At 33.3% G+C, this 22,045-nt stretch overlaps 1 protein-coding gene across 2 annotated transcripts; it reads left to right on the top strand.

Moving 5' to 3' along the window:
- Positions 1 to 246: 246 nt before the first annotated feature.
- On the top strand, positions 247 to 21,863 carry LOC106069781 (leucine-rich repeat-containing protein 49-like). 2 transcript variants are annotated; one of them, XM_056038907.1, is made up of 17 exons: positions 247 to 302; positions 4,845 to 4,911; positions 5,965 to 6,082; positions 7,568 to 7,759; positions 8,521 to 8,626; positions 10,414 to 10,617; positions 11,356 to 11,422; positions 11,591 to 11,734; positions 12,354 to 12,415; positions 13,472 to 13,619; positions 14,732 to 14,815; positions 18,415 to 18,620; positions 18,723 to 18,845; positions 18,977 to 19,193; positions 19,859 to 20,044; positions 20,630 to 20,857; positions 21,255 to 21,863. In XM_056038907.1, the coding sequence occupies exons 2-17, from the start codon at positions 4,870 to 4,872 to the stop codon at positions 21,453 to 21,455; spliced, it is 2,328 nt and encodes a 775-aa protein (XP_055894882.1). In that variant the 5' UTR covers positions 247 to 302; positions 4,845 to 4,869; the 3' UTR covers positions 21,456 to 21,863. The 2 variants fall into 2 exon arrangements, with proteins under 2 accessions (XP_055894882.1, XP_055894877.1); XM_056038902.1 differs by having other exon boundaries at positions 249 to 302; positions 4,851 to 4,911.
- Positions 21,864 to 22,045: the final 182 nt, after the last annotated feature.

The following is a 22,045-nucleotide window of genomic DNA, read 5'->3' as shown; positions in this document are numbered from 1 at the left end:
AAAGCCCACCGGTAGGCCTATTCAGTGTGGTTTTATGTAGCCTACTTTTTCAGTCTTCCCTTTACTAGGTTAGAAATCAGTTTTAAAAAAAAGACAACAATAACACACAATCAAAATTGCAATAGTAGCTATACCGAATCCAGGAAAAGATGGCAAGGTGTTTGTTTACGAGCAAAAAAAAAAAAAAAAAATTGAAACCACTGCTTATATAGTTTAGTTCACGAATTTAAAGACACTTCAGTGCGCATGTTTTGTACGAAGCTTCCTAGGTTTCAAAATGGTGGTATGGCATCACAAATGATGTACGTATTCTACTAGTGTAACTAGTATCATATGTAGTCTAAGTCTAAACTTCTAAAATCTAGATCTAGAATAGATCTATATATAGTCACTATCTATTAGATCTAACGTAGTATACCTAATCATCAATAATAGAATTAGATCTACTATATCTAGATTTAGAATCTATAACTTAATAACTAAGTTTACTAAGTAACTGGTAAACTAGTCTATATTTAAGTCTAATTAAGTCTATACTAATAGTAAATACTTCGTAAGTTCGTATTGTTACTAATTGTAACATGAATGTAACTGTATGATTGTTAAGTAGGCCTATCATAATCATGCCCTATCTTAGTTAACTTAATATCTAGCCTAGGCTAGAAATGTAATCATTCAATCATTGTGATTGATAATGTCTTTTTCTAAAAAAGTCTTAGTTACTATAATAACACTTATTAAGTTAAATTACTTATCTAAGTTTTAATTAATCATTATCTGAATCATTATCGTGTCATTTATGATTTTCATACTGTTTAGTCTATAATACTATTCAACTAATGTCAAGATGTCAGTACAAGACTACTAATACTTACTACAGTGACTACAGTCTACAGTTATTCTTAGTTACCTATATATATATATATATATATATATATTTAATATATAATATATTCTGTGGCATTTTACGTCTTGAGAGATGATCTTTTTCCTTTGCAACTTCTTGTGTGACTAAAGAGGCCAATCCTTGTTACACAGCTGCGATCGCAGGTTGCGCATATATGTAATCACCAGGCGCCATTGCATTTTCACCTTTCTTTCTGCTTCTGTTGTGTATGGCATCTGCAATCCAATACCCTTCTTTTATGCTCTTCATGTGGATCTATCCAATGCTACTTTTTCCCAGCTGCTAGTGTCGATTTTGAAGAGCTTCATGTCGTGTTTGCATACATCCCTATACGATAAAAGTGGGTGACCAGTTTCTCTCCTGCCTTCTATTAGATCGCCATACAGAATGTCTTGTGGAAGTCGTCCCAATGGCATTCTACTAACCTTGCCAAGCCAGCCAAGGCATCTGCTGCTGATAACAGAGCAGATGTCCTGGCACCCTGCTCTTCGTAGCACTATATATTTATAATCTAACCTATATATATATATATAGGTTAATGTGATACTTTGTAATAGAGATTTAGAATCTAGATATATATATATACTACTTTTTTTAGTTTTTTTTGGCTACTAGAGTACATCTATCTAGATATATAGGGCCTATCATTGCTTCTAGATTCTAGATCTCTAAATTAATATAAATATAAGCCTATAAGGTCATGGTAGCCCAACAGTACTCATGTTTTTGGTGATAATTAAGGCATATTATTATTAAATGAAAATAAAGCATTTACAGGGACACTTTTTACTGTAGTCAAGCATGTAAGTTGATTTTTTTTTTAAGTTTGTAGATCTAGGCCAGGGGTTGGCAACCTGCAGATCGTGAGCCACGTGTCTCTTTCGATGTTAAGCTGCGGCTCTTAAGTTCTATGCTCAAATATTATTTATTTTATCGAAGAAAAGAAACATTTAAAAATCATTCTGATTCGATTAACAAGTATTAGATACCGATTCTATCTCTCAGCAACTTTTACTTGCTTTTCAGCGCATCCCTCCACTATGTCTTGAAATGTAACATATTTGCAGGTGGAAGATATTCAACTTTCTTCTGCCTTATCACTTGATATAGATGAGTCTTACAACATAAAAGACACAGCACAAATTGACCTTTTGTCAGATATATGTCTTCCCAAGGTCCAAAAGAATATTTTCTAGGATTGCTACCGCTCTCGTGACAAACTAGAGGAGAAGATAAAAAAATACCTTGAAGACAATATAATCAATATAAATAAAATCATTTCAATAGCAAATGACGGAGCCAGGAGACAGGAAAAAAATAAAGGAGCAATTACGTTTCTTTGGAGCAAAATAAACCACATAATTCTTATGTTTCACTGCATAATACACCAAGAGGCACTTTGTGTCTAAACATTTCCGCTGAAATAGTTGAGGTCATTCTTTCTTCTTCTTCTTCATTCTCATTTTACATGTCTAAGGGTTCAGATCAGTAATCCTATATCTGAGATGAACTGCGTAGTGGTTTCCAGATCAGGCAGCTCTCCGTATAGTTTTTGTTCTATAGGAAGGTTTTGGGGCCAGAGTCTTGTTCAGGCCTCTTGATATAGTATGCAGCTTTGAAGGGCATTTTCTGGGAATGCTCCACAAGTGCAGGATTTGCTCGTCCCGACAAAGCTTTTGGAAAATATGTTTTCATTTGGTTGTGTCCGGTTCTGAGTATAAAAATTATGCGTTGGTCATGTCGTCCTTTTTCTTGTAATTCGGATGTGAGCTGGTCCTCTTCTCATTTATTCTACTCTCTATTATTTTCATCATTTCTTCTGGGTAGAGAGGGATTTTCATTTGTTTGTTCATTCTTCCCTTTTTGGCCAGTATGTCTGCTTTTTCAATGTGTGCTGGGATCCATTGAAGAACAGTTTCCTTGCTGTAAATGTCAAGGTTTACAAGGGCTTTTTATGAAAGTTGAGGTCATGAATTTGGTAATCAAGATTGTTAACAGCGTCTTGTCAAAAGCACTCTACCATCGTCATTTTAAAGAATTGTTAACAAAATGGAGACTCAGTATTCCGACCTCCATCTTCACAATAAAATGTGATACTTTTCCAAAGGTTGAAATGTTTTGCTTTGTGCTTGAATCAATTAAATACATTCCTAAATGTTAATCACCCTGAATTAGAGAACAACAAATAGTTGCGAGCATTTTACTTTATGTTGGATATAACAGAGAAATTAAATGGGCTGAATCTAAAACTGCAAGAAAAGAAAAACCCAGCCTATGTTTTGGTAGAAGAATTGGTTTGTTTTGAAGAAAAATGTATTCTTTTTGTAGAAGATATTCCGAGCGGTCAATTACTTCATTTTCAATTTGTAAAGCAAAATTGCGATAAAAACCATTGCAACTGTTGACACAAATTAGTTCAGCACAGTTATAAAGAAAAATTAAAGATGAATTTGCTGAAAGATTTTAGCAATTCAAAACAAATAAAACGATTGTACCAGTTATTTAAAAAATCCTCTCAACACAAATAGTAACGAAATCAACATTGAGCAATATGGAATAGATACTGGATCTCTAGACATGCAATTGATCGGTTTAAAAAGTAAAGATTTGTGGAGTGAAAAATTTACAGAGTTGAAAATCAAGTTGAAAGAGTTGAAGGTCCAGAAATATATGTAACGCAACAAAAGTGGACAACTTTAAAAGAAATGCCACGAGATGAGGCACTTAAATTAGACGTTTGTCATAGTCTTCCTAGGTTCAGTCTTCCAAACGCCAACTATCATCGGATTGACATATTTGTGCAAGCAAGCATTCTCTTGCATAACTATAATTAAATGTAAAGTAAGAAGCCAACTAAGGAATGAAACTTTAGAGTCGTGTTTGAAACTAAAGACAAGCTATGAGCTAAATGGTGACCTGTTATTTCATCCCCGGTCATTTCATCCCTGGTCACTTCATCCCTTGTCATTTCTTCCCCCAGAGGATGAAATAACTGGGAACCGAGCTAAATGTATCCAAACTTTCTAAAACCATGCAAAGCCATATTTAGTGTTGTATGTAAATGTTTAAATATTTAAATTTTATACTTGCATCATTATATCTAATTATACTATATATATGTCAAATATATAATAAATATATTATCTAATTTGTTGTGAAAGACACTATTTATATAAAGATAGATATTTTTTTATATGAATAAATAGATTGTTTTTTTTTTTAACTTAAAAAACTTTATTTATGCGAGTGCTATTTATTGTTTGGAAGAGAAAAAAAGTTGTGGCTCTTTAAAAACTTTGAAATTTTGTAAATTGTAATATTTGGCTCTTCCGACTCAATAGGTTGCTGACCCCTGATCTAGGCCTATATCAACCCACTCTGTCTGATACAAATTTGTACAAAATATTTCTCTTACTTCCCATTCTTGGAACAAATTGAAACTTTGCACAATTATTCCTTGTCCCTTACAACACCTGAAAAAAAATAAAAAAATTGACCAATTATTTTATCAATTAGTTGTAATTAATTAATTTTGTTTAATATAGAGACAGTATAACTAGCTAAGGGGAGATAGGCCTTGTATGGAGAATCATTTGAAACTAACAAAAGATAACTATAAAACCTTCTGTTTACATTTGCACTTCACTAGCTATATAGCATAGTGGTAATTGTACTACATTTAATATGAAGTGCAAGTGCAGGTTTGCCTATTGTATGTCCTCTGTCATTCACAGAGTCTGAGAGGGCTGCTGACATAAGATTTCTAGGATTATATCTGAACTGCTATCTCTTAAACTGGCCACTGCTTTAGTTTCAAGACTGCCTTTATTTAAGAGGTAGTCCAAATGAGATATTTTTTCTTCTCATTATTCTTTTCTTTATAATGATTTTTCAAAATATAATTTTTAAAATGATTTTTATCTGCATGGAAATAAAGATCCAGCTGGAGATAAACTTTGAAGATGTACAACAAAGCAAAATCTAAAGGATTGGATCCTCAAGGGGTAAGCTGGACCAGCTTTATAATTTACTGAATGATGCATTCTAGTTTGTCTTCAATGTAGGATTTCAATTTAAGATTTCTGTTAACAGTGTTGTTTACTTTAAATACATATTAAAATGATACAGTTTATTTTTAAGAAGCCTTTATAATGTAACCTTAAGTGTAAGGTTTTGCAAAATTAAGTCTTGTAAAAATGTATAAGTTACATAGAATTAATTCAATAGAATTCTTGAACATCTGCAAAGACAAACTTGGAAACTATAAGGCGCAACATGCAAACTAATTTAATGATAAGTATTAGGCATCATATTAAGGCTACCTTTGTAACAGATTTCATTGGTAAGCATTACAAATTCCTTATTGGCTGAAGCTAAATTAAAAATTGTGGAATTTTATTGCAGTAATGAGGAAAAATACTTATTTAAATATATATATACTACTGTTAAGAGAGATACAGAAAGTGCAAGGCAATTTAAAAAACAACAGATTTTAAACAGAGCTTATATTATTTGTATTTATAGGATATTGAGATGTAAACACAATGTATTACTAATAATTGCCCAGACTTGCTGATCTCCAACTTGACAGGTCTGGGAAACCACAAATTTCTCGACCTTTATGGTGACATACATGCGCTATGCAAAACAGCTGGGTTCTTCTCCAGGGATTTTGAAAGAGAGGTTTTGAGCTCTCAAGTCCTCTTTGGAATATGGAGTTAGATTTGATGATGATTAATAATGACAATTTTTCATTCATCTCAGTGGTCTATATTACAAGGGTATTGTATCAATCATGAATGCTATTTCCTTTCTTTGAAATACTTAGAGCTTCAAAATCATTTATCAAAATTAAAAAAAGCAGATGAAATTAATGAGATATAGTAAAAAAGTATCTATTTGTTATCACCTTTAGTAGATCACTATCAAAAGACCATCGAATGATACTGTAATAAATTTCTTTTTGTTGAGTTTCTAATTCTATGCTTTTAGTCTATATTTTGTTCTCTATAAATAAAAATGCTTATAAAAAATAATTTCTTTGTTTTATTTTATAGAAAGACTATGATTCCTCTGGAGCTGACTTTGTTAGATCAACAAACATCAATGAAAGTCGACCATTGAAAAGATTTTCACAGCAGCATTTAGATGACATTAAAATAAACACTTTTGCAGGTAACTGTTTATACAGAGAGCTGTAATGACCATGAGTCTTTATAATAAATTGTAATGTTACCTAGTATAGTGTAGAAAATATTTAATGAGATGTATCATCTATAAAAGTCACTGTATGACTTTATTGTTAATACCAAGTTCCCATGTGACCTATAGCTAGAATTAGGTTATTAAGATCAACAGATCAGTGTTTAAGGTGTGCTGTTGTATTTTGGTCCCTACTTATATTTTCTAGGCTATTAAGTATAACCTGTAGGTATATAATTACACTATTGTGTGCAAAATAAGACTTAAAGTCCCAGATAAACAAATATACAAATAGTTTATTTACAATTAAAGTCAAATAACTGGATAAACAACTGGCCATGAACTCATATGCCTTCTCAATAGAAAATAAACAATTAAAATTACACACTCCACACAAGTCATATATTACAAATAAATATATAACAATCATATGTCACAAGGCAGGTTAATGTGTCATTCGAGAAAAACTTTCTAAACCACTGTATGATACACATTAGGGTCAGAAAAATAACATTTTTTAACATCACCGGATTAAGGTCAACACATGACCACTTTTAGCCATTTTAAGGTCGTAGGCTTCAGGTTAACACATGACCACTTTTAGCCACTCTAAAGTCTAGGTTTCTGGCTAATATATGGCCACTTTAGCTGAAATAAGGTCTTGATGAACTATATATTCAGGGCACCCACTTATAGTCAACCGTTCTAGAAAGCCTATCAGATGATTCAAAATAAATTTTAGCTCACCTTAGACATAAGGCTAGAAAATATGTCACGTTTGGGAATAGCCCAGGCGAAAAATAATCAAGGTTAAAATATACTGCCTTTTCATTTTAAATTGTGTATAAATGTATGTTGTTACTTTTTAGAATTATTCCCCTTGGCAAGGGAGTTAATATTGTAGTGTTGTGTATTATGTGTGTTATGTTAGTGATAATAGAAGTTATTCATGAACCTGTCTTTTGGTGTAAGCATAGCTTATTTGTTATTGTGTTATCTATTATAAATAAAATATTTTCTCAGGAGTTTAATCTTTTTACTGTTAGACACAGTGAGAGCCTTGAATTCAAATTCTGTGGAATACAATTTTTTATTCAGGATTCAGGGCATTAATTAGAATTAGTTCTAATGAATATTTTTGATTTGGTAGATTACAAAATGGTGGGTTTTGTGCCAACCACAAGACAATTTTGATAACTTGATCCCATTCCCTCCATTAACTTCTTGATCTTAAAAAGAACTTTACTTGACCTATCTGGCACAGGACTTTCACTCTGACACCTAAAACCTGTCTACACTTTAACTACCCTTGTTTTTAACTATTGACTAGGTCATCTTAACCTTCACATGTCCAGAAGTCTTTGGACCATGCAAGTTATCAGGTGACCAGAATACATTTTCTGCTTTTGATTTTTTTATTCTAAACATTTAAAGAATTGTTTAATTTTGGCATTCCAGAAAAAATTCCAATCCATCATAGAAATCACCAGAAAGCTCTTACACCAACATCAACATACAGTACAGGTCACCATCACTCACAACAGTATCATGAAGAAGAAGAAATTGGACCATTTCCTGTTAGAGAAAATAGTGCATCAGGTCAAGGACAAGCAAAACTTAAATCTGTCAAAATGACAGCCATTCTTCCTGGTAAAAACATCAAGTATTTTAATCTAAATGCTCCTTTCTTACTGCCTCAAGCTTCACTTTTCTCATCTGATCTCTAGATATTCACTCATTTCTTTACTCCTATGCTTTAGTTCTAAATATAATAAAATTGTTCATAATTGTACTATTCAACTTGTGAGAATTTTTAATGTGCTTGAAATATGTATTTTTTTTTTTGTATGAAAAGTAAAAAAAAAATATGTATGAAAATAGTAGAGGCCTAACTATTGAATCTCAAAAGACCAGTGACCTCACAATTTGTTATTATTTGCAATTAAAAAGCAACCACTAGGCATAAAATACAGGGATTGTTGACTTAGAAATGCCTTTCTATACAGTACATCTTGCCTCTTCCCATTTCATATAGTTAAACATATAAATTAATTTTAACTCAATTATTTGTCTAGTTATTAAACTTTTTTTTTTGCTTTAATCAACAATTTCTTTTTATCTTAACAAATAAACCACTCAAAGAATGATTCATTTCATGTTAGAGTGTCACTCTTTTTTTGTCCCTAATATTTCATCAATATTATGTCATTAATGACACTCTCTGGCTATACTTTGGCCCTAGAAGCTCTTAACAATTAGGGAATTTAGTGCTATAAGAAACACACACATGAAAAACAACAAAATATATTTAATTAAAAAAAAAAGGAAAATACAACTTTGTAGGTTGGATCATAAGTAATTTAATTAATTTACTATTGTTGTTTTAAAAAAAAAATTAATCTTTATTTTAGGAGATCGTGTTATATTTTCTGAGAATCCTTCAATTCCTGGAGTTCCTGTAGTATATAGAACACTTGAAGAAAGGGCATCCAACCCAGACAGATTAAATTTAGACAGGTTTGATGTTTGACTAGTTTCCTCTTATAAATCTCATTTTTTTAATAGAAGGGCTGTAACTTTATTCGAATTCTATTTTGTTTTGAATTGTTATTTATCCTTGTTGATGGTGTGTAAATTACAGTATTTTTATCATATAGCATAAAACATAGCAACACTATTAGAAATATTTTGCATAACTGAATAATTCACTCAAATTGCAAGCTCTAAATTCACATTGAAAGGGTTTATTTTTCAATCGATCTTAACTTTGCCCTTGTAAGGGTAATCCTTGTATGACTGTTGTAGCTGTAAAGTAAAAAAAAAAGTAAAGTTCCCCTTTCAGACCTTGTGGTCTATAGGGCAGATGATGTAAAGGTCATCTGATTCTGTGGGCTACGGTTTATGAGGGTGTCATGTGGCCAGCACAACGACCAACCGCCTTTACTTTTCCCCAACTAATGTCAGGAACCCATTAGAGCTGGGTGGATTCAGAGGCACTAAAGGATCCCGAACTTAAAAATCCCAGTCTTCACCAGGATTTGAACCTGGGACCCCTCGGTTCAGAAGCCAAGCGCTTTACCGCTCAACCACCGCGCTGTGGTGCTGACTAAATTCTACTACAAAGTGACTTTTTGTTTCCATTGTACCTTTTATTTTATTAAAACAGGTTCATAAAATTACATTTGTAAATCAATTTACCAGGTTTCACAGTCTGTACAAAAATGTTACTCTATTTTCTAACTATAAAAAAACATTATAAATAAACATGATTCAAACTTTTTGAGTAAAGCTCTTTAATAACTTGTCTTTCTAACTTGTCAGGTAAATGTTATCCAGTATAATGAGTATATGCATTTGTGCAATGTATAGGGTAACAGATTTATGCTGGCTATATATGTCTACTGTTTTGAATTATCTGATAAAGCCAATTCATTATTGATTTTATCCATTTATGGTTTTTGGTATCTTTATCACTTTTACAATGTTCAGCAAAGAATTGAAAAAAAAAAGATGAAAATATTTATAACATCCTTTGCAGACTTCTAGATTTTGATTTGTGTTTGAAATATTTAGAAGTTTTAGATGATTTTCAATTTGAAGTATTTTAATTTGACTTCAAAAGCTGTACATTTGTTGTGTCATAAGCTCTTTATCTTGCTCAAAGTGACAGTACTATGAGTTGAGATCTATGAGTTGAGGTCTGTGAGCTGAGATCTCTGAGTGGTTCTGTCAAGCTACTATTGTTTGATCCAACCATCTAATACAATAACACAGTGCTTTCTTCTCTAGATGTCTGTTACTTTAAAATCATCCAGACCAAGACTGCTAAACCAGTCACCTATTCTGTTGTTTCAAAATATAAGGCTCACTGCTCTGAAATATTTTCTTGAAAGCTTCTTTGAGATGCAATTATTGTGAGATTATTCCCTCTCTAATACAGTCAGTTTCTTTTTTTTATAATTAAAATCAAAAGTTATCTAAATTTCAAAGGAAAATTTGTTGAAAGTTTTTAGTTAATATTGGTTAATGCTTGTCTGGAGGTAACTGCAGATTACAAAGCTATGTAAATAACCAAAACCTTTATTGATTTGAGATAGTTCCCAGACAAGAATGACAGAGAGGAGAAAATTATAACCAATCACAAATTAATGTCTATGACAAACATAACAGAATGACTAATAATGACCTACAGTAATTAGTTCTCATGTGCTTCAGGTTCTTCTAATTATTGTAAATGAAGTTTACATGATCAATACTTTTCATGATTAACTTTTGTAGCAGTCTTGTTTATATTTCTAACCCAGGAGAAAGCTTACCATGTGTCCTATTTTAGAAGGAGAAGAACAGCTGAGGCTACTGAACTATCAACATAATTTGATCACTCACATGCAGAACTTATCTTCTCTGAAACGTCTGATATTTCTTGATCTGTATGACAATCACATTGAAGAAATAACAGGATTGTCTTCTCTTAGGTCTCTCAGGGTACTGATGTTGGGTAAAAACAGGTTAGTTTCAACATTCTGATTCTGGCTAAATAATTACTGAAGTTATGAGAAGATCCTGTTTTTAATTTAACATGCCATGTTTTCATTTTTTCCTATCACAACAGTTGACCCTTGATAGTCAGACACTTAATTATTCTACACACACAGTAATCTGATGCATCACCACCTTAAATTCATATAATTAATGTACCGGACATTATGTCTATTTTTAGACTAGCTAGGCTTAAATTGTACTTTAGTATGATATGTAAAAGCTGAAATAATATATTTGTATTTTTAGATCAATCAGTTTTGTCTTTTTCATCTATTTTATACTCTTTAAAGAGATTACCCTATTACATCATAAAAATTTTTTCTTTATAAGTAAAGTTAAATACTTTGAAGTACAGCTAATCTTTTGTAATCCGACTTTTTTTGGTAATAACTTACTCCCCAGTCCTGCAACTTTCAGACTATCAGGAGTCATCTGTAATATTTAAATTTCTTGAAAATAAATATATAATATTAAAAGTTGTATGAAATGATGTTGGAAAATTACAAATAACAAACCATCAAAACAATACCTTAGGTCTTTAGGCATTCTTAGGCATCTGAACATTGGCTTAAATTTGCTGACTTCTGTTCCACATTATGACCACCATCACCTGTTTACAGTTTCATTTTTATTTTCACCTTTTCTTGTTTGTCTCGGCTACTGTAATCACATATCATATATATATTTTTTTTTTTGGCAAACAGAATTAAAAAGATAGAAAATCTGGACTCCTTGATAAAGTTGGATGTCTTAGACTTACATGGGAATCAGGTATAACATATTTCATATCAAAGTTTATTTTTTGTCAAATTAAATCTTTTTCATTTTTTAGTATTCTGTTTTATAAATAAAAGTAGAATTTAAGCTATAAACTAAATTAGTTGCATTAATGATTTGCCTTGTAATTTTATTGAGAGATCTTTCTCTTTTTATAAAAAGATCACAAAGATTGAAAACTTAAGACACCTGACAGAATTACGAGTTTTGAATCTAGCTGGAAACAATATAGGTTATGTTGATGAACTGGCTGGATTAGATTCACTGGCAGAATTGAATCTCAGACGAAATAGAATTCGAGCTGTGGTAGGTGATTAAATAAGTTTAAATAAGCAGTAGGAGGAATGAATTACATCTTCATGTCAGTGAGGAGAGAGGAGCAGTTACATATTCTATTAACTGGAAGTCAATATCACATTTTCTTAAGAACTGTATCATGGCATAGGTTTTTTTTTATGACAAACTCTGCACATATTTTATACCTTGACCAGTCAACATCTGACTGAAATACTATCAGCACTTTACATATTATGTAATTCTATCATATGGTTTAGATTTGGCAGTAGTTACTGAGAAACCAAATGGTAAAAGAATAAGAAAAAGTTTAATATATATTGAGACAATAATTGAGTGCTTGAAATCAAATCAGCTATTTATTTAGATTTTAGTTGATCACTAATATTATTTGCACTGACATAAAAACACTGAATTTCCAGTCAAGAGTTAAGCAGATAATGAATTACTATCAAGCTGGCCCCTTAAAGTATTAAAAATTAGATCTACAATTGAGATTTAAAAAAAATAATTTTTTGTTGATTTTGAAATAAACTTTATCTCTCTTCCCCTAATTCAACCCTAAACCTGATTGCCTCATGCTGGTCAACTGTTACATCATAAATGACGTTATCTTGTTTCATCATTTCAGACTGAAATTGATTTACTGCCTAATTTACAGCGACTGTTTTTAAGTTTCAATGATATCACTAGGTACAGTATTTATTTGTAAAAAATTTTTAACAAACAAATCTATATTATATGCGCAAAGGGCCCTGATTGATTCATATAATGACTGACCTAGCACTAATTCTCTCACATGCCGTGGAAGAGATCAAAACCACTGAAATTGATTTTTTATTCACAATTTCTAAAAAATACAAAACATTTAAGCTTTTACGAACTGTACTAAATTACAAGACTATACTTCTGTTAACCTTTTGTGGGTAATTCCCACTGATTTTAATAACACTCGGTTATATTAGTCAGTAGAGTATCAGACTTTAGATCAGAAGTTCAGTGGTTCCAATCACTTGATTATAAAATTTATGGTGTTTTAAAGTGTTTCAAATATTTGGATAAAAAGCTGAAAAGTCAAAGAAAACTCATATATTGTAAGTAGGACTATTTTTTAAAGCGTAGAGTTGTGTGGGGGGGAATAAGTGATGTGGATAATTTAACTCACTGGCAAAAAAAAGTGTTTGGGAGGGGATGCGTTGTAAAGCAGGCCGTGCTAATACATGTAACAGATACTAAGGGGGCGAGAAAAGTGATAGAGAGTTCACAGACCAGAAGTGAGTGTTGGGGGGGGGGGGGACGATTTAAAGGGATTCCTTCCAAAAACCTAGAATACACTTGGGGGTTGTTGAAATGCAGGCAGTTCTGTTGAAAGTGCTAAAGAATAAGGATGGGAGTGCTGTCAAAGTATTGGATGGCTGCCTGGATCGTGCGGTTTGCACGCTGGACTGTCGTTCAGATTTATCGATGGTCCCGGGTTCAAACCCTGCCCGCTCCCATCCCCCGTCATCCTGCGGGAGGTTTGGACTAGGAAGTAATTATCTTCAACTCTGAAGGAACATCCGAAACATGTAAAACATTTTACAACAAACAACAAAGTATTATGTGAACATTTGCAGGCTGTAATCAGAAAAAAATGTGTGAAGCCAGTGGGTAATGCTTGTTTAATCTAAATTTGGATCTTTTTAGTAATAGTAACTTTGTATATCTAAATCATTCAGAGCTAATGAAAATGACTCTTCTTTAATCTAGTTTTGAAGATGTTCAATGTCTGGGAGAGTCATCAAGCCTTTCTGAAATTTCTTTTGATGGTAATCCTATAGCACAAGATGGCAACTACAAGCAAATCATTCTAAGACATATGCACCAAATAAAACTTTTGGATATGAAAAGAGTGACTGTAAGTAGATCCTAAAGACTGCTTATCTCCTCTACATCTACTTTTAGATAACTTGGTGATAAACAAGAAATAATAAGTATAGTTTGTGTGATAGAGAAATAACAAGATGATTAATGGATACTTTTATCAAGATAACTAGCTAAGCTACTGAAAAACCTGAAATTTATACTTTCCCTTTTCAAAAAAAAAAAAGCTGCCCAAGTTTCAAAAGTAAAATACTTGTATTTCACTTAGTGTTTACAAGGAGCCTACAATTTGGTCACTTTCTGGAGTATCACTGCAATGATGTGATATTATGGAGTGACTATGTGGTCAAACATAAAGAACAACATAAGAACATGTGTACTTATTTATCTGATTTGTAGGTTGAAGTTATATAATTACTGTACAGTTTCTGTTTATTGCTTTGTCTTTTAAAGAGTCATAGACTGACATAATCTTGTTACTGACATCTGGTCTTTGAAAACATTTACCATGTATTCCTTTTTTTATCTCAACAATAAATATTTTAAATTATTTTTAAAATCTGATATTTTCTTTTCATACAATTCATATTGCATTTGTTAACACATGCATATGTCTAAACGTACACATGTAGCATAAAGTACTTGTAAATACCAAAACGTACACATGTAGCATAAAGTACTTGTACAAACCAAAAGGTACTACTGTCCTGCATGAGGTTTGGGATATGGTGTCATTATTATCTTCCAATCTGTAGGAACATCTGAAGCATGTACAACAAAACAAAAATCATTTACATCACCTTTTTTTTTTGTTCTTGTTCAACTCTTCCCGAACATTGTGGGTTACTTCCCTTTCATCTTCTCTTATACAGTGGAATGGCCCCACCCCAAAAAAAGATGTTTCATTCTGCACTAAACTCGAAATCTTTCTGTATGCCTTTAGGTTACAAGAAATTATCTTCTTTTTTGAAAAAATGTCATTGATTTATAAGATAAGACGGAATAACATAAACTACTTCTATTGACATGATGCAGATGAAAGGGTTCCATATGAAGCTCTCAAACCCTATATATACTAATTGAAGCCTACACGTAGAACTCAATTAACACGTAGGCTGACTTTCTAATTCTGGACACTGTCTCTAGGAAGATGAGAGAAGGCAGGCTCTTGTTCTGGTCAAGAAAGATGAAGAAAAAAGAAGAGAGATGAACAAGATAGCAATGCTCAAAGTTTGTCATTTTAACATTGATTTTAATATTTGAAACATTTAAATAAGTTATTGTAGATAAGTATATATTGATTTAAAAATAAAAAAGAATAAAAAAAATTAGATATATTTTATGTTTCTTTTTATATAAATTAGGGGTGCACCGGATAGTAGCTCCACCTCCTAGCTCCACCTCCGGCGGAATATGCAGCCATATTTGGCCCGATAGTTGGCTGAATAGTACAAGTGCACCTAATATGCATAAAGTGGACCTCGTTCCATTAATATCTGTTTTATAATGTTATTATATTTATATTTAAAACATAATAATGTGCTTAAAAATATGGCCTATATGAATATGCACCAAACATCTTTTATTATAATAATAATAATTGTATGTATAAAGCGCTGTTAACAAACAAAATGTTGGCTCAAGGCGCTGTGATAACATGACAAACTAATCTAAAAAAGTTTTTAACTGGTAGGTCTTAATGTTCTTTTTGAAAGTTGAGTAGCATGTTGTCTGTCTGAGATCAATGGGGAGTGAGTTCCAAGCCTTTGGTCCGTGCACTGAAAAAGCCCGCAGCTTTTGAGGGAGAAACGCGGCACCACTAGAAGCGTTGAGTCCATTGAGCGCAGGGCTCTTTGAGGGACATATGGAGTGATCAGTTCACTAAGATATAAGGGGATGTCATTGTTATATATACACTGATGACAAAGTGTGGCCACCTTGTAGTCGATTCTTGCTTTCACGGGAAGCCAATGGAGCGTGCGCAAGGACGTAGTTGTAGAATCTCGTCTTGTTATTCTAAGAACTATTCGAGCGGCGTTGTTCTGTATTCGTTGCAGCTTAGCTATTTTGTCATCAGGTATACCTGCTAGCACGGCGTTGAAGTAGTCAAGGCGGGAGAGTATGAATGCCACAGCAAGCTTTTTTGTTGACTCCGTTGTCAAATATGATCGGATCTGGCCGCGCAGCTGCAGATAAAGACCCATTGCAGAGCTGACTTATGTGTACCGATACGCCGGGATTGTCTTTCCAAACCGGGCGATAGTTTTTAGACATTCCGGCTCAAGACTGGATTTCTTTAATAAGGGCCTGACAAGTGCATGCTTCAATTGCTGAGGTACAACGCCTGAAGTCAGTGAAGAGTTCACAATGTTAGTAATTGTAGGAACATCTCATCTAAACATTCAAGGAGCAAGGGATAGATGACAGCAAACGTTTGTTATTTGCTTCCCCTAACATTTCAGCGGTGATCCTAAATAGCTCCATTGAAGACTCTGAAGTTTCGATTTTTTGTCGAATAGGACTAGCTTTTGCGTCTCTAATCATGCGGTTCACCTTGTTTTTTTTCTTTGATGTATCGTCAGACCTGTCTTTTGAAATGTACGTTCGGCACGTCGGCGAATAAGTTTGGCAGTCTTTATGTCTTCCGTCATCCAGGGTGCAGATGGCCTAACTGAGACTGTACGAGTGACAAGAGATGCATGGCTATCCAGCAACTTTTTCAAGCAAGAATTGTTATTGCTGAGAACGTCTGTGTTGCTCTGTTGCAACAGCAAAGAGGTCACGTCCTTTTTGAAGGAGGCAATGTCTATGGCTTTAAATTCACTGGAAGTTACGTTTTTCTTTGGCCTTTTTGTTTTTGATAGGCGCATTTCAAAGTGTACAAGAAAATGATCTGACAAGCCACAGTGTAAGACATTGAGTTTGGCTCTAAGCTCACTTGCATTTGTAACAATCCAGTCAAGAGTATGGCCTTTGACGTGTGTCGGAACATTTATCAGTTGGTCTAAGTTGCGATCCTTTAGCGCGTTTTTCAGCGACAGCGCGTAGGTCTCATTTCCACTGTCGAAAGGCAAGTTCACATCGCCTATAGATATTAGACATTATAATGACAAGGGGGCGTGTTAATATCAATAGAAATGACATGTGACATTACAACTGCACGTTACATACAGAGCAGCAATGGCTGATACACTTTTTTTTTTCATTTGGTCTTGACCTTTGCCTGGGTTAGTTAACATGTGAAGACGTCTGTCTCCAGCTGTGTGGGCATATCTCCAGAGGTAGAGATGAACAACTCCCACCCCTTTTTATTTGTTTAGTCCATCACATTGAGTTTATTGATAGGTGACCACAAGTCAAATACGATGGACGTATGCACTCCATAGAAGTCACACGAGGGAACTGAGTTTGTTTACTTGGTAGTAAATCTTAATTAGGGGGCTGGACTTCAAGCCACACCTCTACATGGGTAACCGGACAATGAGTTTGCTTATTTGGAGAAAAATCTCAATCACGTGGCTGGGCTACAGGCCACACATCTACACGAGTACCGTACCGAGTTTGCTTACTTGGGTATAAATCTCAGTTAGATGGACTAAAGATCACACACCTTAACGAGTGACATTTTGCTACACGGATCGCGAGATTTCAGAGCCCAGTAAGCCAGTAACTAATTATTTTGTAGAAAAAAGTACAGACTTAAGATTTGTGTATATTAACGTAAAAGACATGACCAGTCCTATCTTTAAAGGGAGAGCTCAACACCCATTACTCCTTATATTATTTTTTAAGTCCTTGACACTCAATTTATTGATAGACATTCACCATTTTTTTTAGCTAGAATGGATAAACACAACATACTAAGACAGCATACTTCACTGTAAATAAATATTATAGTTGAATTACTTTTCCTAATGTGTTAACTTGAGTATTGACCCTGCGTTAAGTGTCTTGATTTCATAACGATATTCTGAATAATTTGTGAGTGGCAAGTAACTCCTCGTAACTACTGTTTGTTTTGTTTTTGTTACTTACGCTGCGTACTTAGCCACTGTGTATCAGGCCAGGACGACTATGTACACACGTGTGTGTGTGTGTGTGTAGTTTTTTTGCCTTAACCTTATATTAAAACCTCTAGAAAGAAAGCTCATTTGATTGTTTAATTCTATTGACTTATTATATAACGTAAATATTCACAGTAAATTTTAAAATCGCTTCAGATTCCAACTATCAGTATTAAGCCCTTGAAGCCAGAACCAGAAGCGGGTCCTTGGACTTTAAATTACAAGCCTGATGACCAGTTGTTGGTAAATTACAAGCCTGATGACCAGTTGTTGGTCTGAAATTCATGAACACATACATCCGACCACTATACAAGCCAGATTGCACTTTGGGGGAGATTTACATTAGTAACTAGTTCAATATATATTTACATATTTTACACTGACAATCCCACACCCCCCCCCTTTACAGTTTGTGGCATCGAAGATACACACACTCATGTTACACAGATTAGTTTGTGATAGGCCTATCATTTTATAAATACTGTTAAGCTTTAATTCATCAACCAGTAACAGAGTTTAAAACAATAAGGTAAATAAAAGCAAAAAAAAAAAAAAATACGAATATTGGTATGCTATTTAACAGTTTTGTAAAATGTTCAGTAACACAAGCTATTGACAAGACATATAGGTCTCTGGCTTCTGCCGAATATCATATTTTACTATCCGGTCATATTCGACTCTGGCCGAATATCAAAAAAGTACTATCCGGTGCACCCCTAATATAAATTAAAAAAAATATATTTCTGTTTTAATACTTGTTTTTAGGAAAAGCGCAGACTTGCAATAAACAATGCCAAGAGACAGTGGGAAACAATGCAAGGTTCTATGATGTCCAGAACATCTCGACTTGCTAAACTCAATGGATCAATGCCCGAACTCTTTGCCAGCCATCTGGGTTCCATCCCTAGCATGGACGTGTCCGGTTCCACTACTGCTGACCCAGATGGCTTGGACATAGAATCATTGACCAGGTTGAGATTAAACACTTTGTAACTTGTAGGAAATATGAAAATGTTTTCCTTTATAGAAAGGTTGCAATTTTATAACTTATTTCCTTGTGATTGCCATGACAGTGGTGAACTAGGCAGCAGACCAGGTAGTGCACATAGTAATCTATTTGAAGCATCACACGAGAGCTCAAGAAATACAAATGTCAAGAGGTTTCAGCCAAGAGATACAAACAAAGAATCAAACTCGTTAGTGCTGGCATTTTTACAATAGTCACCTCATTTGACATTTTTACTTCCATCACTTCATAGTTTTATTTAATAATTGTCTTTGAAATTAACACATTTTCTTTCTTTCTTTAAAATTACTTTTCAAATAGAAATCAGAATACAATAATAGACGAAGGATTGAATATGCTGGAGCTAATAGAAGGTGACACTCTATCGTTGTATGGGATTCAATCATTGGATGCCTTTGAAAGAAACTGGGGCTATCAGTCAGCTGGAGCAGTCAACACAATAGTCTTCAAGTTCATTGATTTTGATGCTATTGTCAAATATTTGCCAAAAATTCGAGTTCGTTTCCCAGCCACACAGGTTAAGAAAAACATAAAATATTATTGTGTTGTGTTTACATGAAGGATTCATTCAAATTATATTTCCATTATGTTCATCGATTGCCCATGTATAATGACAGAACTTTGTTACATCTTCCTAGATGTAATTGTGGTCTGTTATCCTGATCATAAAGCATTATCTATTCAAATTCACAGTTAGTGGAACAAAACTTGATAATAAAATCGTTAGTGTTACAGAAACTTATGGAACATAATCCCCTACAATAAGTGCCAATCATAGAGCGGTTAGCCAGGTAATAGAAGAAAAATAAGATTAATATTGAAATCAAAACAACCCAAAATTCATCTTTGCATTTGGTGGAAGTAGTGAAAATCTGTTGCTCATAACTTATCTCCTGATGCCCATCCTTCACTTTATCAAAATCCCTCTTTCTCGAATATAGGCTTGTCATTTTTAACCGTAACCCTAAAATGGCTGGGGATGAAGTGATCAAAGTTGAAATGACTGGGGATTAAGTGACTGGGAACCAATAAGATTAAAGCTGTAAAAAGCTTATTGATTCTATTTCGCTTCTTTTGTCCACATTGTTTTAATATGCTTACAATTAAGTTTTATCAAAGTATAATTTGATTTCTGTGGATTTTATCAATGACTTGTTGCAATTGTATTTTTTAAAAATCTAGTCATTAGTGTTCTGCTCGACCAACATCCACAGCCTGCAGCAAATCAATGCTCTCTCATTGGTCCGCAGACTTGATAATCTGACCATTGACTTGGACGGAAACCCTGTGACCAAGTTTACATTATGGAGAATGTACACTGTCTTCAGATTGGCTCAGTTTGCACTTAAAAAAATTAATGACATTGAGGTAAATTGGGGGTAGGCTGGGTAGTTGAAATTGTGGTGCAGCTTCTTTGTATAGTTACTCCAAGTAGGAATGATAAAACTCTACGTGTGAACATCTTTCTCTCTAGTTACTCCGACTAGGAATGATAAAACTCTATGTGTGAACATCTTTCTCTCTAGTTACTCTGTAGGAATGATAAAACTCTACATGTGAACATCTTTCTCTTTAGTTACTCCGAGTAGGAATGATAAAACTCTACATGTGAACATCTTTCTCTCTAGTTACTCCGAGTAGGAATGATAAAACTCTACATGTGAACATCTTTCTCTCTAGTTACTCCGAGTAGGAATGATAAAACTCTATATGTGAACATCTTTCTCTCTAGTTACTCCGAGTAGGAATGATAAAACTCTACATGTGAACATCTTTCTCTCTAGTTACTCCGAGTAGGAATGATAAAACTCTACATGTGAACATCTTTCTCTCTAGTTACTCTGAGTAGGAATGATAAAACTCTACATGTGAACATCTTTTTCTCTAGTTACTCCAAGTAGGAATGATAAAACTCTACATGTGAACATCTTTCTCTCCTACATTTTGTTTCAGGTTTCCTCTGCGGATATTGTCAATGCAGAGAAATTATTTGGCCTACTCTCTCAAATGGCCTCAAACATGCCACAATACCGTCTTCATGTTCTGACAGCAGAGGCCCAGAGAAAGATTACTTCTGAGAATAAGAAAGTGAATGAAACAGGCAAAGGAAACCTGGACAAAAGTCACATGGAAATGATTGGTAGAGCTGGATTAGTATACACAGTAACAGATGCTAAACAGGTAACAGTCACTTTGAATCAGATCCTGAGTCTAAGTTGAAACATAAATTGATTGTGAGATTAAAAGAGTACTACTGGACACCTTTTGATGGACACATACTATTGAGTTTGAAGATAGTTTAAAGGTGACCTTACTGAATTAAAGAAAAGGTTTATACAAAATTAATATTTCTCAGGCATGTTTATTCAGTCTTTAAAAAAAATGAAATAAGAATTAGATTTTTTTTTCTTTTTCTCAAAATATTTGTAACTAAAACTATATGATTATAGTTATAGGAATTTTAATTATTAGTCACAGATCTCAAATATCCTTTATTGTCTGATTTCAAACAACACCACACTAATGTAACCTTTATCGTATCACTTAAAAGGTTTTCAATGTTTATTTTTGAATTCAGGAATTAGAGGCCAAGAAAAAGTTTGCTCACAATTTTGTGAGTGAAATATCAAAGGAATCTTTATTCAATGAAAGGAAAAGGACTGAGTTATTAAAGATTTGGCCTTACATAATAACAGAGATGGTACAGAATGTCTTATCAGATCTCAAGTCAATGGAGACATACATGAAATGTTCATTAGAGGAAGTTGAAAGAAGTTGAACAAATGTTGATCTAGTGATGAAATACACAAAGTTGAAAGAAGTTGAAACAAAATTTGATCTAGTGATGAAATACACAAAGTTGAAAGAAGTTGAAACAAAATTTGATCTAGTGATGAAATACACAAGTTGAAATTCTTGTCAAGTGTTAACATAGTTGTGTTCATTATTCATTGCATTAAAGTTAAGATCAGTTTTTTTAAAAATCCTAATGATTTTCACATTCTGAATAGAAACAAATAAGACTTTGCTAATTGAGTTTGTGAAAAGTCACTTTAACCTGATGTCATTTTTCTTTCATGTCAATTGTTGTCATTAAGTGATGGGAATGTCTCATATTAAGGAATGTTTTTATTTTAAAAAAATGTTTATGTTTACTTGCAAGACTAAATAAATAACTTCATCAAAACATACTCTTTTAAATTCTTTTCCAATAATAGTTACCTGTAGTAATGTAAGTCAACTCTACTTCAATTGCACAAGAGTTATTTTTAAATATTTCTATCCATAGGTGCTCTGAATAGCTGGACGGGAAGCAGGTGGCTATAATATCTATAAACTTTGAGATGCATGCCAAATATCTAATAAAAC

This window comes from Biomphalaria glabrata, chromosome 1, assembly GCF_947242115.1.
Source record: "Biomphalaria glabrata chromosome 1, xgBioGlab47.1, whole genome shotgun sequence".
Classification (NCBI taxonomy): Eukaryota; Metazoa; Mollusca; class Gastropoda; family Planorbidae; genus Biomphalaria; species Biomphalaria glabrata.
Note: the sequence above shows the minus strand (reverse complement) of the source record. Positions and strands in the feature narration are given on the sequence as shown.